This window comes from Glandiceps talaboti, chromosome 16 (assembly GCF_964340395.1).
Source record: "Glandiceps talaboti chromosome 16, keGlaTala1.1, whole genome shotgun sequence".
Taxonomy (NCBI): domain Eukaryota; kingdom Metazoa; phylum Hemichordata; class Enteropneusta; family Spengelidae; genus Glandiceps; species Glandiceps talaboti.
In genome coordinates, this window is record NC_135564.1 from 15,444,768 (window position 1) to 15,463,453 (window position 18,686).

Genomic DNA, 18,686 nt, shown 5'->3' on the forward strand with positions numbered 1-18,686 from the left:
CTTTGAAATGTATCAAAGAATTTCCCCTCCCTCACCATGCATCCCACCCTACATATAATGTTTTTCGTTTAATCCTGGTATGCCAACACATAGGACAAGTTCGACAGCAGTGCACTCAGCAGTTATTTTGAGGTATGGGCATATCATGTGATGGTGAATGGACATTTTTAGGATGTATTAAAAGTTAATCTTGGCAGGTAAACGAGTATTTTTGGGGTCTTCAAGACTTGCTAAGTGTATATAAGCCTAGTAACATCACAGTTCTAGGTCCAAATACATACTATCACAGTAAGCAACCAAACCTCAAAACTACTGCCAAGTATTACGCTCTTGAATTTGTCACAAGTACCTTCATGTTTGTAGAATGCTGCCTGTGTGAATAGCGCCCTCACAGTTCAGGTCTTTGAAATCGCATTGTTCCCTTGTGACATTGACAATGAGAAAACTGAAAACTTACATCCGATGTTTTTCACATCATGCAATGAAATACAAATTTTAATTCGTATTGGTCTGTTATGAGTTTGGTGATGACCAAAAAAATCAACTGAACTCCTTTCATTACAGCAGTAGCAGTGACTGATACTGAAATGTTTTGTTAAGTTACCAATGACAAAACTTACACGCACTTCCTTTTCATCATACTCATGGTCTGAAAATGACATAATTTTATATTGTCCTGTTGTGATTGTGGCAACTACAAAATCTGTAATACTGTATCCTTATCCATGTTTATGTATTTGCAGTAATTGAGTACAAAAATGGCTTTTACAGTAGTGACAGATGACACTAAAACTTCCAGTTGTGACATTGACAATGACAAAACTGCAAACTCATTGTTTCTTTATCATTCATGAAAAGATACAAAGTCTATGACATCTCACAGTCATTCTAAATTTGTTTCTCAATTACAACGGTGGCGCAGAGGACCACAATGGAATAAGTTGTCAAAACATTTTGGGACATCCTCAACAGAGGTACTCAGTGAGGTATCTGTCTTGTATGTCCTGCAAAAGTGACAGTTGTATTGTACATCCATTTTAGTTTGTGGTTTTCCGAATATTTTTTTGCCTGCCAAAATCATATCAAATCAAATCAGCATGACAATGGAACTGTAACTTTTACTTGTACAACGGTACACTTGTAGACTCCGAATATACATTTTCTAATAACAATGGTGATGAAAATGACACGACACAGTCACTGTCAACCTTTCGTTACAACAACAATACTCATAGTAGTGACTGATGCAACAACGTTCTGCTGTAAGACTGACAATGGGAAAACTTAATTCACATTACCATTATCATAGTCACAACACTTCCATTACTTTGTTATCCTGAGACATTCAAAAAATCTCTAAGTCATAATTATCATTGTACTTTTTCATGGGCAATATGTGTAGTATTCTGTTGTCATGGATACTGTATTTCACGTATTTGATGTTGATTTCTCCAGCCCCCTGAGTGTCTTATAACTGTCCATTTCTTCTGGAAACATTTTACTCAGTTCATGAACCAGTTGTGATTTAAATCGCTACAAATGAACACAAGTAAAGGAAAAGAATTACTTCACACCAAGTTCCATTTTCTTCTTTAGGTGGACAGACACATAAATAACAAAACATACTTGATTACAGAATTAATATCTTTATTATTCTGTTGACTTATTCCATATGATCACATTTGAATTGGATGCTATACTTTTACAAAATTATGCTTCCACATGCACACACACAAACACACATGTATATCAGATAGACTGACATATGTACATACATGTAATACACACATACACATACATACATACATACATACATACATACATACATACATACATACATACATACAAATACACATACATACATACATACACACACACACACACACACACACACATACATACATACATACATACATACATACATACATACATACATACATACATACATACATACATACATACATACATACATACATACATACAGGTACATACTGTTACACACACACACATTGACTATCAATATCTCTACAAAAAAAATAAAAATTCAGAAAATTGTGAATGCTTACCCTAAATGTATCTATTTTTCCTTTGACTTGTTCATTTTTGGCAAGAGCTTTTTCCATGCAGTCTTTAGTGTAAAGTTGTGGATTCCTTCCTTGATCAATATACCTGGTTGACAAATAACAGAATAATGATCAGGAAATTGCACAAACTACATAGTTGTACCTACAAGTGCTGATTTCATGAGTAGTAAGTATTTATAATGTTAGCTCAAGATTGTCACCAGACCATTTTTTTACTCTCATTTTATATATTATTAACACAGCTACACCTTACTAACACTATTGTTATTTCAAGCAATGCACAATAACGAAATACACCACATCTACTTCATGTACCTATTGTAATACAAAGTCATGTGGTGAGTGTGCGTTCTTGCGAGCAACACCAGTATTACGGAACAGTATACCACTTGATCTTCGTTCATCACCCACTGTCGATAAATTCAAAAAGGACATCAAGACACATCTGTTTGGAAGAGAATTTTCTAACATTCTACTATGATCTACTATTTTTCCTGTTCGGCACCATAGAATATTACGTCATATTGGATTTTGGCGGTATACAAATTCTTTTGATTGATTGCTTGATTGACTGATGTTCCAGATATCAGAAACATGAAAGACTGCATAGCTTGGCCACTTGGGAGGCCAAGCAAAAGTAGATATTTGGCCAGAAAGGAATTCATTTTTGTTGTGGGTCAAAATGATATCTATGTTTTCTGGTAAGTGATCACCCAGACTGAGATAAGAGAACACTTAATTTTGGTGTGACAAAAAAGTTTCTGTGTATCATTAGTGTGTGAAATTGGCATAGAGAGGGCATAATGAAAATTTGTGACATACATGTACACACCATTCACAAGCTACATGTAGTGTTATGTGTTCAGGGAGCAAGGGGGTGTTGTGTCCGAAGGTCAGTGGCCATCTATGGCAGATGATATATGCATTGTCTTTATGTTAAGGTGTCTAACTATAACCCTACAAAAGGCTACATACCCACACTGTAGTTCACCTTGAGGGTTAGTACAAAAATGTAACCCTCTAGCCTGAATAGTTTCTAGATGTTTCAGCACCTGACTTTTTCGGACCTAGATGTTTCAGCACTACTTTGGCCGTTTCAGCACCGCTACTCAAGATGTTTTGGCAACACTGTCCAAGGTAATTCGACACACTACCCAAGACAAATTGGTGCTACTAATTAAACGTTGTGGTTCTTCTTTCATTAAACTAACTCTAACCCTAACCTGAACTGTCTGGGAAACATTTCCGAAACATCTAGGGCTGAAACGTTCAGGTTCTGAAACAACCAATTACCACCACCTGAATACTCACTCAAACACTTCAAGTGGTACATGTACATCCTGGATATCACTTCTACATCTGTCAATCTCCTGCATTCCAGTCACCATTCTCAAACTGTCAAGAAATTATAAAATAGTTGCTTGAAGTCCCTGACACTGGAAACATGTATCAGATGAGAAATACATACAATTGCATATAGATTTTCCGCACTAGTTTCTGCATAGACAGTGGTTTTCTTCTCCACTGTCTATGGTTTCTGCATGCATGGACCTGTATACATGTACATCACATGTATTATAACAGTATATAGTTAGCTGCTAGAATTGTACTTTGCAGCGTTTATTTTTTTGCACAATCTCCTTTCTTTTTTTTCCCATCTAGTGTTGGGATTTCCATGGAGTCTGTCAGTATTGTAAAATGAAGCAAAAAACAAACAAACAAACAAAACGCCAGTTACTAGTTTCTGCAGCTAAATAGTATTAGTCTGTACGTGTTCTTCTTGCCAAATGTGCAAAACGGTGGAGAAGGCGACACAAGGACGTTTCGACACGATTTGTGTCATCGATTCTTTCAATCATCAATGTACACAAAGTTGAGTACAGTCATCTCAAATTAGTTGTATTGCCTCGAATAACTACGATTTGTACATTTAGCAAGGACACAGGAAGAGTTTAAAACAGCTTTATGTATTTGTAAACACGAATATATAATGTATCATCAATTCCAAGGATATTTTCAATCAAAATACAACATGACCCGTGAGTCACCTTCTAACTTGTAACTAGCTACGTTGATCATGTTGATGTGGAATGTCTAGTAAGAATGCCCAAAATACACAACAATATGAAATAAAAAATACGCTTACATTTTTTGGTTCAGAACATTTTGACCCTGTGGTTGGAAATCACTCACGATAATACCCATTTGGCGAGTATTTTCAATGAACCTTTCCAAGTTCTGTTCAATCTGCTCAAATTTGTCGTGCGACGCCATTTTGTGGGTTTGAGTATCCCTAGCCATATGGATAAAGGATTTATAGTGAAAATATGTAGCTAACTTAAGTGGCCCTACTTGTGTTGCATAGCCCTCGCTCAAACATGGATCTATTGAGAAAATAGAAAATAGATCCATGCTCTAGCTGACATGTAAATCCGTCAGCCTGATGATCAAGATGTAGAGGACTGAGGAATGGGGACTAGCTTACCAGCATCAGATACGAGCTGTTGAATAATGTTGCTACGAATGCGTATTCTCCATACACTGCCATATGCAGCCTACCTTCATAAGCATGTTCGCTGCTGTATTAATTATGGATATTGGTATTTTTATTTAAAGGCAAGATGTAAGCTTATATGTTATATTCTACATATCCATACAAGCAAAATTACACGCCCATATATGGTTTAATTAAATAATGAAACCGGCGTATGTAGTTCTAGCAGTGGGCTACAATCAATATCATTTTGTTCTTGAGTCGTGCCAAGGTATATAGTTTATGAGCTAGGATCATCAAGGCCTAAAGTTTGATGAGTCGGTTTATCTATCTCTCTGTCTACGTGTAACCTTACAGCACTACCGGTGCAGCCAATTGAGGTTTCTGTGCAAATAGTGTAGTTTTCGATTTTTCACACAGGATGTTTTAGTGGGTGTAAATTGTTCATAGGTTGATTCCAAGGGTTGATTCTTTAAATTCGTTGCTAGCTACATTTTCAAACTCTATAGTTACGTGTATAATATTATGTTCCAGACCACGATAGATTATGTGCAGTCCACATATGTTACAAGACTAGCACGAAATGTATGAGGATTAAGTATAATCGACTCGGAGATTTACGATTACAGTAGGTATGATGACACGTACGCGTGCCCTTGAAAGACAATAAGTCGTCAATTAAAAAAAAAGTTGTTATACTTATTTCCCTTTGTGGTACTCCAAGGATTGTTGAACCATGGACAATGGAGGGGACAATCTCCCTTGTCTATAACGTCCATAGAATAATGACAGTGATGTAATGTATACGGTTTACACTGGCTACAAACATAAACATCTTAGAGTCATTTATCTATTTTTACATTAAATCTGCGTAAGCTGAGTTAGTAAATATTTTCCTCATTTTAAAATACCTACCTTGATTAATCTATTTTACTAGTAATATGATGTTTATATCAATGCATACATTCTATGGCATCACTCGCATTAATATATTACTATTAGAAGAGTTGATTACAAAGTAGGGTTTTCTTCGACTCTTTCAAGTACATGTAACGGTTAAATATGCAGTAAACCCCCCACCCCCACCCACCCCAAAAACACAACAACAACAACAACAACCGTATAAACCACATGCAGAAAAGGAAGAAAGTCTGTGTATAAACTCACCCTGTGCCTATTTGACCTTGCACCAATATTGTAGTCACAACATTAACCCGTTTGTCATTGACTTCATACTCTCGATCTTCTTGTAGAACGTGCTGTCTTGTTTACAGTTAATACACACTCCAAGGTGTCCAAATATAATTGTACTCCTAGAAATCAAGTTTTCTAATACTAGTAGACAGTATAAATTGGAAACAATTGCATTAGAATATTCGGTTCTCCTTGTAGCACTGATTGTTGAACGTGCCGTGTTGTTGATAGTTTATACACACTTCAAGGTGTCCAAATATATACTTATTCCGAAATAAATAAAGTTATGCTTTCTAAGTGTATACACTGAAGAACAACCCCATTGAGAAATGAGCGTTATCGCTTTATGGGTCGTTATCAATTAATAATTTTTTTTAATTCTCCGTTTACATGTAAAAGTATGGAACAGAATTCGAAACAAGTTGTTTAGTTATAACTGTTTAACAGCCATGATAACGTTTGTTTGTTGTTCGATTGTTGTTGTTGTTGTTGTTGTTGTTGTTGGTGGTGGTGGTGGTGGTGTGTTGCTGTGTTGTTGTTGTTGTTGTTGTTGTTGTTGTTGTATTCATATGAAAACCCTGGCTAAATCTAAACTGTTGTGTTTCAACACAAAAGTGTTGACAGTGAACTACTTTCTACGAAGTCAGTGAAAGTCAAAACTACTTTCATTGACCTTAGACTTTGAATGAACGATTCAAAGTTCGGACCTTCATAGACATCCAGAGTTAGGCCATTCACTAATACATTTGTCTCCGTGTCGAAAAGACTATGAATCGCATTAAATTATATGATGTATGGACTTTATGAGTTCAATACAGATTATAGCAATTGACAAAAAAACAGTAACGTTCTACTATACAAGAATTACTCAAAGTTAGACACACTTCTGTATAAGGCGAAAAAAATATTGTGTTTCCGATAACATGCCCCGTGAAAAAAGTTTATTTTTATTTCATTGTTTTAATTGTTTTAATGTTACTATCACAGTTATAGTTACATCTTTTTTTGTTAAATATAGCTTCGAAAGACAAACAAATTGTCGGTCAAACTATCCCAGGCTTTCTCTGATAATTTGATGAAATATGTAAGATTACAGAGGAACAGACGCACATAGGAAGGTCAAGAAGACAAAGAAGTTATTTTCATTTTTTTAAATGTTTGAAAAAAAATGTTTTAATGAGGTCGGTCAGGTTATTGGAAACACGCGATCTTTTTTTCAAATTTGGCATTTACATATGTAAATGTATGTACAAGAAGTATATCTCAACACGTGTTTGTTTTTCTGTCCACCTTCGCCGAAGAAACCGTCCTCTTTGTGGTGTATATGTGAGTCAGTATAATGATTGAGAAGAATGTATAATCATTTGTAAAAAAAAAAAAAAAAAAAAAAAAAAGTGTGCATACGTTTCTAACTTTAAAAAACTCAGTAACTAGTAAAATATGTTGTTATATGTAATAGCATAAATCACCATTGTATTTACGAAAGACTACAACACTGCACTGTATCCAGATTACCTATTACCCTACTGTATCATGTATGGTATGATCGCAGAGGTCGCCGAACTAAATATAGGTCAAATTACACATCACGTGATGCACATGCATATTGGTTACTATTCCTTTTTCGATGACCGCCGTCTCACCCCCTGACAAGTACGTTATTAGACTGTCGTTATTTTGATATTTGATGGATTATCCAGCTATAACAGGCCAGTTAGATCACTTAAAATTGTGCGCAGTTTTTTCAGAGATATAATTTATGTGTGGCATTCTTAATTTGGTAATGATCCAATCAGGGATCAGATATAGGAAGATCCTCGTGTACCTCTCGTTTTTTTCTCTGCCCTAGCGTTTATAGAATATATACACGTGTATACACGCTATGATAAACGCCCTCCTCGGGTGTTATATACTGTTATAGTTTGAATTATTTCGCTTCAGATAATTGCTACCAAATCGTGTTCTTTGAAGTGCCGACAATGCTTGTTTTTGGATAAATTTTGGCGAGTGTTTGAAGCAAATTTTCCCGTGTCTCTTGTAGAATCATGCATGTCACATATTGAGCTTGTACTGTCTAGACGCCAGCCAGTGATTTCTCATGCAAATCACTGCAGTGCAATGCCCTTTTCCAAGTAAAAACATGTAAATGCATTTCGTCGAGTTAGGTCATACACATGGTTTAATGCGTAAATAAATATGATTTTGACTCGACTTAGGATAGCCCATTGCAAATTTAGACATTGCGGCATGTCATTCAATTTCAAACATGTTGTGTTCGTGGTTTTTATAGTATAGGCCTACCAGATATGCATATGATGTACGAGTCTACGACTACTATATACTAGTACGTCCTTGGTTACTACTATTACTAGTACTGCGGGGCTTGCTCTATTGTGAGATTCGAATTCTAGGCAAGCTGGTTTTCTACTCGATGTTTTTCATTGTTAGTGCATTACAGGTGTATTATTACGACATGACATTGTCCATGTCACATTGTCAGGGTCTATTGCCTTACAAGTTCACGTTCGTACTGTGATTTATGTCTATAGAAATGTGTTATTGTAGTAAGCATGTGACTGGTATTCTTTTATCCCTGTCTACATCTGTTTGACACATGACAGGATAGATTGATGGATGGATGGATGGATGGATGGATGGACGGACGGACGATTGGATGGATGGGTGGATGGACGGATGGATGGATGGATGGACGGACAGATGGATGGATGGATGGACGGACGGATGGATGGATGGATGGATGGATGGATGGATGGACGGACGGATGGATGGATGGATGGATGGATGAACGGACGGATGAGATGGATGTATGGATATATATATATAGATAGATAGATAGATAGATAGATAGATAGATAGATAGATAGATAAGATAGTATGGATGGATAGATAGATAGATAGATAGGTATATAGATAGATAGACAGACAGACAGACAGACAGGCAGGCAGGCAGATAGATAGATAGATAGATAGATAGATAGATAGATAGATAGATAGATAGATAGATAGATAGATAGATAGATAGATAGATAGACTTACATGTAAAACCATTTTTTTGTTCAATTACTAAAGGACAGTGCCTTCAGTTATCAAACCAATCAAAGGTCAAAGGTTAACAGCTAACGTAAGCACAATGGGAATAAAAAGATGTCCGACATATAAATACAGATTTTTAATTCGATTGCATACTATATGTATATTAGTTGTACTAAGTAGCACTGTTGCGAATGCAAGCCATGGTAATTTTCGGCTATTAACATATGTATAGCGAAGAACGTTAATAGCTAGAGGAGAGTACGTGGGGTGGCATTAGCATGATTAGTGATGACGTAAAGAGGTCGGAGGTTTACAACAATTTCGAGTGGATGAAATCACCGACATAAAAGCTACAGAACGTGCACAATAGGCAATCTTTTTCCTTTAAGAGTTTGTGTAAACCCCTTCTCAAGGCAACAACTTTTTACAATATTGAAAATTCCATAAATATTTCCAAGGCCATATTTCATTGGTCTGAAATAAATAAATAATACCAGTAATAACCAGGGTTTATTACGTCTAATAAATAAGCTTATAGACCAACACTCTATACACAGGTGAACAGCCATGGACAATTTGACTGTGCTAGTAGCTCATGATCATTTTTTTTACTGGCATGCTGAAAGTGATGGAACACTGCGAATTCTTCAAGTTCCGTTCACCTTTTTTTTTGTCTGTCTGAAATCACGTTCCCGTTGGTGGAAGTGTCACGTCGGAATGATGAGACTAGACATGGATTATACCACTTCAACTGAGATTATGTTCATGGTAGCCCCCCCCCCCCCCCATTCATATGATAATTAGTCACCACCCCTTCTCAAAAGTGTGATTCACCTCCGCAGGCAAGGTTCCCGTCCCAAGGTCATTCAATATTTATATATATTGCACTCGCACTCAAAATCTTCATTCTTGGCAATAGCTTCGCGATTGGGTACTAAACACGTACACCATTTTGCGTCCTGTGGCGCGACTCAAATGTATAAAACACTCGGTACAGAGGAAACTGCAGGTATTCATTCGATTTAAATCTTCCCTTTCATAGGTTAATAATACATCGTTGTTTCTCATACCAGTACTTCGGGTTAGCAGAGGTAATCAATAAGGACATTTGTGTGCCTTTCAATACTCTATTTAATAATGGATAGCTTGCAGAGACTCGGTCCACTATACGCGGCATGCGGATAAGTTTATCCATCGGGTACGACAGGGACATTTCCATAAGCCTACACTGAGGCTACAAGCTGTGATAGGTGTACACATGTGCATGAGAATTACCATAGCAATTGCTTTGAATTGTGGTTCGCTTTGCTAATTGACTTAATTCTATTTGTTACACAACAGCATTTCTGGTAATATATTCAGCAGAATTCTAAATGGCGCAAACAAGGAGAGCTACTCGTTTACAACAAGCATCAGAAAGGAAGGCCGCCGGAGATATGAAGGAGCTTTCGGATCGAAAACCCGGGCAATGGGGACGAGCGTGGTGAGTGAATTCAGAAACTATAGTGACAGTATGTTTGAATTCGGTTGATGATAATGCTTCCGATAAAATTGACCATGTTGAAGTGCAACTGTAATACGTGTGCGTACATCCCGAAGGGAGGTGATGATGTGCTGAAAGATGAAAGCAGGAGAACGTGTAACTTTGTTTTTATTTGGCGATAGGACAGGTATTTCGTGATATACTAATATACAGTACTTTATAAGACTCGTGTATTAATATTGGAATGACGCATTCAGTCGGTTATCCTTGAATAATAGTCCAAAACACATTTATTGCGGTATAGACCCTGTAGTATGTAGGAAGTACCATAAATTCCATAGTTTATGCCCAGCAACTCCGACTGTCCTTCCTGTAATAATCACGTTCACGGCGAGACAAAAAAAAACAACTTAAATAATATATTTTCGTTTATTTCCGTCAACTTCGCTGAGCTTTGAGTAGGCAATTCTATGAAATGCAATGTTACAAATCTGCCTCGTGTCAAAATATAACCGATCGGCACGAGCTAGCTCGATATATTCTTTTGATGAGACCACGCCATTCGATATCTATTGTTCTGATCTGAGAGACTAGCTAGATACAAAGGTTGCATTGTATGGACGATTGTCCGCCTTATGTGGTATAATTGACCGGTGTTTGTATTAGTCTATAGCGGTAACGTATAGTAGTGTGTGTTGTCTATGGAATAAATTAAACCTCACATTTTCAATATGAACTGAATTGTTCTGAAAGATATATATTCGCATTATATAAGTATTCGCCAGGGCATGATTGACAGTTCGTACTAGGATGTGGGCACGTTAAAGACACCCCACAGGCACTTGTTACCCGAGATATGTCTCCGAATATTGCTATCAGAATACAATAAAATGTCGATAATATCGATAATATAGAGGTGATTAGCCAATTATATATGAAAGGGATAAAATCAAACTTGCTTCTGTGATCGCGCAAGTTCACTCACAGCGAAAAATTCTGAGACATATTTCGGGGAAACAAGTGCCTGTGAGACACCCGGCCACTTCGCAGCCCAGAACCTTTAACCGGTAAAGGCCTCTCAACTCACCAATTAAAAAAACGTAGTTGAAATCAACCAAGCGAGAGTTCTAAGCTAGTAATTTAATGTTCGTTAATTGGTAAATATTTAAATAGGCACAATTTGTTAATTTACAGCATTGCCATTTACTTTAAATCAAAGATTGGGGATGCTGGGGCTAAATGTCGGAGTGAGTGAGAGAGAGAGAGAGAGAGAGAGAGAGAGAGAGAGAGAGAGAGAGAGAGAGAGAGAGAGAGAGAGAGAGAGAGAGAGAGTGTGTGTGTGTGTGTGTGTGTGTGTGTGTGTGTGTGTGTGCGCGCGCACGCGCAATCGCGAGTCACATCACGGGTGCTAAAGTGAGCGCACACGCGTGTATGTACATGTTGAGTCCGTGGTTGCTGTTAAGGAAATATCTATCTTTAAGCCGTGTGTTTTCCTTACAATAATGCGCCAAATATTTCTCACTCAGTGTCTCACTTTTTATGGTGACACCTGTAAATAAACAAAAGGAAGACTTCATAAACAATTGTCTAAAAGTCATGTGCTAGCTGTATAAATAGTATTCGACATTTGAATTCCTGACACGAATACTCGTTGTTATGGTCGTAGAAACTAGTGACCTCGTTTGGTAAATTATTTCCAGTTATTATTTCATCACACCATTGTATAGCATATGGAGGAGCTATGTGACTAAACTTAGCTAGACATCCATAGTTTTGGCATAAGACTGTTGTAAAAATATGATACCGTGAACACCCAGGAAATTTTCGCTAATTTAAAGACTTATTTTCGCTTATTTTGCTGGAAAACAAATGTTAAAAACGCAAAAAATAGGTAGTTACTTAAATGCCTACTTGTACATTAACACAATGTACCAGTCTGGTAATTAATACAAATTACTCTTCGTGAACTAGCTGAATCGCAATTAACGTTTTCAAGTGGGGAAAATATCTCATCTTGCATTTGATAGTTTGATAGTTTGGTTGTTTGATCAGTTGATTGGTTGGCTGGCTGGTTTTGCAAACCAGTTGTTTTATATAATACTGCACTTGACTCTGCAAACTCACACATTTCCACATCTCGTTTTTACAGGGAAGTTGACTGGGTTTCATCCCTCGGGGTCTTGTCTCTGTTGATATTTGCCCCAGTGTTGGTGCTTTACTTTTTCGTATCATGCGATAAATATCAGTGCGCCCTCAGCGGTCCAGTAGTGGATCTTTACAGTGGGAAGGCGTCCCTGTACGATCTATGGATGATGACACCCAGCATGACGATCAAAGCATGGAAGGTTGGACTAACATGGTTGATTTTTCAGGTAAGTGACGTATTTATTTACCTACAGTGTATTAAGATTACCCCTTTCCTTAATTAACCCTGCTTTTGTGTCGATGGAATAGTCGGAAATTCAACTGTAGCCGTCTTTTACATTGTCCCTTTTCTGTCTACAAATCATTATTTTCATCGACATAGCCCGTTTAAGTGCCAAGCTAGTGAGACATTCAATTGAGTCGCAGATCAACTTTAACACTTTTCCGCCCCGTTTTACACTCTACCAATGGACCCCACGATCTTCGACAGATTAAAAAGAAATACAACAAATTGTGAAAAAAACGGGTCCCATAGACTTCTTGCGAAAAAATAACAGATATGGTGATGCACTTCGAAGTCTGATCTTTGTCCATTTTATCTTGAAAATAGATATGTTTGAATTGCCTTCCCGATGTGCTGCATTACATACTACCGAGCTACAAAGGTGGAGTTCGTCTTGGAGCCGTCACACCGGCTGGTAACCAACTAGTGTACGAAGTCAATGGTCTCCAAGCCTGGGTCATCACCCATATTTTGTGGTTTGCCAACGCTTTCTATTTCAAGCTATTTTCCCCCACGATAATCTTTGACAACTGGGGTGGTTTGTTATGGGTAGCCAATGCAGTTGGAAACATAGTGTCCATATTTGTATTGGTGAAGGCCAATTTTTTCCCAACGTGTGCCGAGGATCGTAAATACAGCAACAATATTTTTTATGACTACATGATGGGGATTGAGTTTAACCCAAGAATCGGCAAATGGTTTGACTTCAAGTTGTTCTTCAATGGTCGACCTGGGATCGTTGCCTGGACTCTGATTAACTTGTCCTTTGCATGGAAGCAGTACGAACTATACGGAGCTGTGACCAACTCCATGGTTTTGGTCAATATACTCCATGCTTTTTACGTGGTTGATTATTTCTGGAACGAGTCTTGGTATTTGCATACGATTGACATATGCCATGATCACTTTGGATGGATGTTGGGATGGGGAGACTGCGTATGGCTGCCGTACCTGTACACTCTACAGGTAAGAGATAAAGCTTTGGTCTGGCTGAGTGCACCCAAATAAATTTGTAAAATTAATGTTCAGAATCTATTTTCATATTTCTTTTGAATCGTGAACAGAGTGATTAAATATGCTGTCGTTTTGCTTCTTTTTTTAGCGACAAAATGATAGTAACCCCGAATCACAATTTTACTGCCATCATGGTGAACTGGGTATAAACAAAGCAGTCAATGTCTCTTGGAGTATTTAAATATATCATTACAGTACTGTGCATCCCGTAACTTAAATATGGTGAAACTAAGTAAATCGTCGATATTTGTTCAATATTAATGTTGACCAGTGTTTACCATAAAGTCAAATATCGAAAAAGACGTCTTTCCCTATCGATACATGCCAACAGATTATGAAAATAGCGCCCCCAACGACAAATAATACATTACATGGATTGACGTTTTTAAATAGCGCCCTCAACGACATTCCATTTTTTCAGTAATTGTATACAATTTATTTATATACCATATTCAATAGACATTGGCCAATAACAAGAGGAGGGTATGAGATGGTAATCATTCTAACTGTTTACTTTTTCATAAAATCTAAGCTGACATTTATCTGATTATCTCCATTTCTCTTTCAGGGTTTATATTTGGTATATAACCCGGTAAATCTGACCCTTCTACACTGTGTGGTCGTTCTCACCTTGGGACTTGCAGGCTACTATATCTTCCGTGACGTCAACCACCAGAAAGACTTCTTCCGCAGCAACGATGGCAACTGCGTCATCTGGGGAAAGAACGCTGAATATATCACATGCAGTTACACATCATCTGACGGCAAGGAGCGACAGAGCAAGTTACTAGTGTCCGGGTGGTGGGGAGTGACACGTCACATGAACTACACGGGTGACTTGATGGGTTCTTTGTCATACTGCCTGGCTACAGGCTTTGGTCATCTTCTACCGTACTTCTATATAATCTATATGACCATATTGCTGGTTCATCGATGCATTCGTGATGAACACCGTTGTAAGTGTAAATACGGCAAAGACTGGGATCGTTACACCGCTCGTGTTAGATACAGACTTTTACCAGGTTTATTTTAGCGTTGACGTTGAATGTTTTTACAATGTAGGTTGCCAGAGTATTGATTTATATGTTTTGGACAGAATGTTTTGCCATTTTCTCTGTATGATATTTTCTCACATTCTCGCAAGCGTCTCTGGTGAAACAACGAAATATGACGGGTGTGTCTTGGACGGTGCCGTGAACGAGGCTGTGGTTTACGACGATGATGCATATGAATGACCCTTCTTTTTTTTCAGACGACCGTCCACTCTCCATATATGTATCGCCTCCTTGCGGTCATTTCTTCCCTCCAAGAAATGACCGCAAGGAGGCGCTGCACATGGAGAGTGACGACCTTCGGACAAACCCTAATTTGAATATGTGCATTTGCATATTCAGACAATCAAATCAGTTGAATCATCGAAAGATGGGTATTTCAAAATGCATGTATTTTTTCCCCAATCTTTAGCAGTTAATTCAATTTTTGAGTATTATAATTTTTGGTAGCTAGGAAACGTTTTGATTTTTCACTGCCATGTAAGTTAACACAATAGGCCTTTCCAAAATGTGCTATGGTGGCGCTCTTCTTCCTGTTTGTGTGTACCTTGGGGGTATACATAGTATAGGTTACTCGATTAAACATAAATCACTGCTGAGAATACGAATACCAAGGGTCAGAGCTCTTAAGAAACGGTACTATGAGGTGATGATACCCTCAATTTCAGCGAGGGCGCTGTATTATCAATTTCCTGTTTGCAATCTGGAATGACATGTGATTTCTGATTTTTTTAAAGATATGTATATCATGCGGATTAATATGTAATGCGATTGAAATGTATAGTTTTAGAGGCATGAATTCATGGCATCCATTGCAAAGCTTTGAAAGTTTTCTTAAAGTATTTCAATTGTATTTATATATCTTTTATGTGTTTTTTCCTCAAAAAAATGCCGTATTTCTAAACTGTATTTCTAATACTTTGGAAATAATGACAATAGAGGCTGAGATCCGATGGTTGTATTGTTTTATTGTATTAGCTTGGTGTTCAAAGGAACCAATCAAAAATAGGAGTTTATGACGTATTCGAGAAATGAAATGTTACATGTACGAGTCGACTGATTGGACAACTTGACTTGGCAAATTGAATACTTTTGATTCAGAAGTAATCTGCACGTCACTGTGTTTGAAGTAGAACATGCTGCCGTGGCAAACATGGTTTTCATGTGTTATGTCTTCTTTGTATTAAACCTTGTTAGTATTTAAGATACATTAGAAATTGTTTTCTTTGTTTATGTAAGTGCCAGTGTGTGAAATTTTAGAAAATTAATCTAATCCATATGATATTTTGTCGTATAATGACTTTCTACTCTTTTTATTATCTCTCTCCCTCTCTTTCCTTTCCTCTCCCCGCCACTTCTCTAATTCATACTTGTCACTCTGTATCTCCCCATACCCCTCCCATCTCTCTTTGAAAAAAATAAGTCTAAGACATTTATTTTCTTCTTTAATATTTGCATTGATTTATCACTTACAACAGCTATATCACTCACGCACACACACATACACATACACACGCACACACGCGTACACGCACACACACACACACACACACACACACACAGAGTGAAATTTACCACCGTTCATAAGCTTACTTTAATTAGACTAAATTACTCATCGTGGAATATGAATCATGCCATCACATTAATTACATCAAATGTATGGAAATCAAAGCTACTAAAATATACTAGTATTACAAAAATTCTGTTGGGAATATATATGATCATGACAAGCAAATAAAAATATGTTTAAGCAGCTGTAAATAGATACGAGGATGGCTCGTCATCCTTGAACTTGATTCTTAAATGTCTCCAATTTCCATCATGATAGCATTCTACCTAAATATTAGTGTCACAGGTGTGTAGTGTAGGTGTGTAGTTCAAATACCTATTCCACACAGTTTCCATTCAGTCAACGTTCTACAACAATGACTAAACTCGTAGCGCAAGGAGGACCAAAGGTCACTAGCGGCGAACTGTCTAAACCCTTTTTGGTATTTAGTTAAGAATCAAAGTACAGTCTTGGTGTAGAAATATGAAAGATGTTTACAATGAAATATCTGTAGGATATTTGCTGACTTTCCATTTTACATTTCAATGTACAATAGAAATGTTAAGTTTGGTCGAATTGGTCTCTTCTGAAATATTCCAGTCCATGTTGTCCCGTTTCTTCAAGAGACTAAAATAGGGAAATGGAGAATTACCGAATAAATAAATAAATCAAAGGTAGACAGACAGACAAAAACGCACGCACGCACGCACAAGCACACCACCACCACCACCAGAAACTGTTTAGACTTCAAATCATTGAAGTCATGACAACGTTAAAATATATCATATTATAATGCTATATCAGTCATGTACATTTCATTTTGTACCCGGTATTTCCAAGCTTACTTGCCATATAACACATTTGCTTACCTGAGCCACATGTGCAGTCGGAATGCATTGATCTGCGATAATTTTGGGCGAAGGTTTGCCTAGGGCCTATGGAGAAAGAAAACAAAGATTCAAACCAATAGGCCTTGACAACTATTGTTTGGTTCCGGTTACCCGACCCCATCTAGTATTTCACTACCCTCTCTAAACCTTTTTTACGTGTTCATGAAAACAAATCGCGAAGTCTCGCAAGATATTACAATGGTTTCAATAAATTTTGTAGTATGTAATACTATAAATACAAGTATGTAGTTAGAAAAATGTTGTTTTATTGACACTCTAACTTTCGTTGTAAAAGGCTGACAGCAGGACAGTAGCACCAACAGTATAAAAAGTATTTTGTACAGCGTGTGAATATTTAGATGTCATTCCCCAATACTTTTCTTCGTTCACTTAAGCATGGATGTATATACTTCCATCAGCCAAGGAAAATACGTGTGACCCAAGAGATTGAACTTTGTCAGATGAGTCGCAAGACGAGTAGTGACAGCCCTTAGGTCATAAGTATTTTTCAGCTAAATGAAGAAAAACATTTGTGAATATTTCGAACACAGCAGAACCAGTGACGTAGACACGCGTTGTCGTGACATGGCGCGCATTGTAGTGACGTAGAACGACCAAAGTACGATTTATTCCATATTTTTGGCTTATGCTTGGTGAAACCACTTAATCAGCATCATAGTGTCATGCGAAAATTCTTCACATTTTGTTAATCAGAAAGAAAGAAAACAAAACTAACCTTACTGACTTTGTGAAAACAAACAGTATCTTTCCTACGAGTGGTGTTACTTGACGATACATAATGTACACATATCTCTGCACTATGGTGGTGCCGTCTTCTAACACTTAGCGGAAGAGAACCCATTTGTTTACCTGTAGAAGTGTTGTTTGCTAGAAAGAAAAAAAACCGGAGATATAAAAAAAAAGAAAAGATTATTTCAATACACTAGAACCGTAGATAATAATTAGGTATAATTTTGAAAACAGAAAAACAGGGTTAATTTCAAGGTGGTTTAGTTCATAGTTAAATACATCTATTTCGATTGTGTCTTCTTACAAAAAGTTCTTCATTCCGTTCGACGTCCTCGTCATTTTAGTGGTCTGAGTAGGCATCGATACCGGTCTGGCTCTCTGCCAGCGCGAACGAAATACTTCTTTTGTTTGGTATGAGCATAGACCCTCCACCAAGTGGAGGGTCTATGGTATGATCCACATTGCTTTACTTTCTTTTGTGCAGCAAATACCTATCTTGAAAACTGAATACCTTTCAGGGTTTCATTTGATATATAGTGAGGCAGATGTGCAGACAAAAGATTGCGAACAATGGTCGCGTGGCGAATGCTCCACTAGTCATATCCACAGATGCCAAAGATCGCTTCTTCATATTAAATGACCTCAAGGGTTTTTAAACTGTCTTCAAAATTCTAACTTCAATGGAAGAGTTGTT

General features: G+C 37.3%; 2 protein-coding genes across 2 annotated transcripts; one reads left to right on the forward strand and one right to left on the reverse strand.

The window, feature by feature from the left end:
• Positions 1-53: 53 nt before the first annotated feature.
• On the reverse strand, positions 54-5,763 carry LOC144447532 (mediator of RNA polymerase II transcription subunit 10-like). Its single transcript, XM_078137579.1, has 5 exons — positions 5,746-5,763; positions 4,231-4,468; positions 3,396-3,479; positions 2,067-2,169; positions 54-1,533 (listed from the first exon to the last, which is right to left on the reverse strand). The coding sequence occupies exons 2-5, from the start codon at positions 4,383-4,385 to the stop codon at positions 1,429-1,431; spliced, it is 447 nt and encodes a 148-aa protein (XP_077993705.1). The 5' UTR covers positions 4,386-4,468; positions 5,746-5,763; the 3' UTR covers positions 54-1,428.
• A 1,640-nt stretch (positions 5,764-7,403) lies between these two features.
• LOC144447376 (7-dehydrocholesterol reductase-like) lies at positions 7,404-15,015 on the forward strand. The gene is made up of 5 exons (XM_078137362.1): positions 7,404-7,425; positions 10,168-10,309; positions 12,459-12,681; positions 13,065-13,703; positions 14,320-15,015. Exons 2-5 carry the CDS (start codon positions 10,200-10,202, stop codon positions 14,782-14,784), a joined length of 1,437 nt encoding a protein of 478 aa, XP_077993488.1. The 5' UTR covers positions 7,404-7,425; positions 10,168-10,199; the 3' UTR covers positions 14,785-15,015.
• The last annotated feature ends 3,671 nt before the right edge of the window (positions 15,016-18,686 follow it).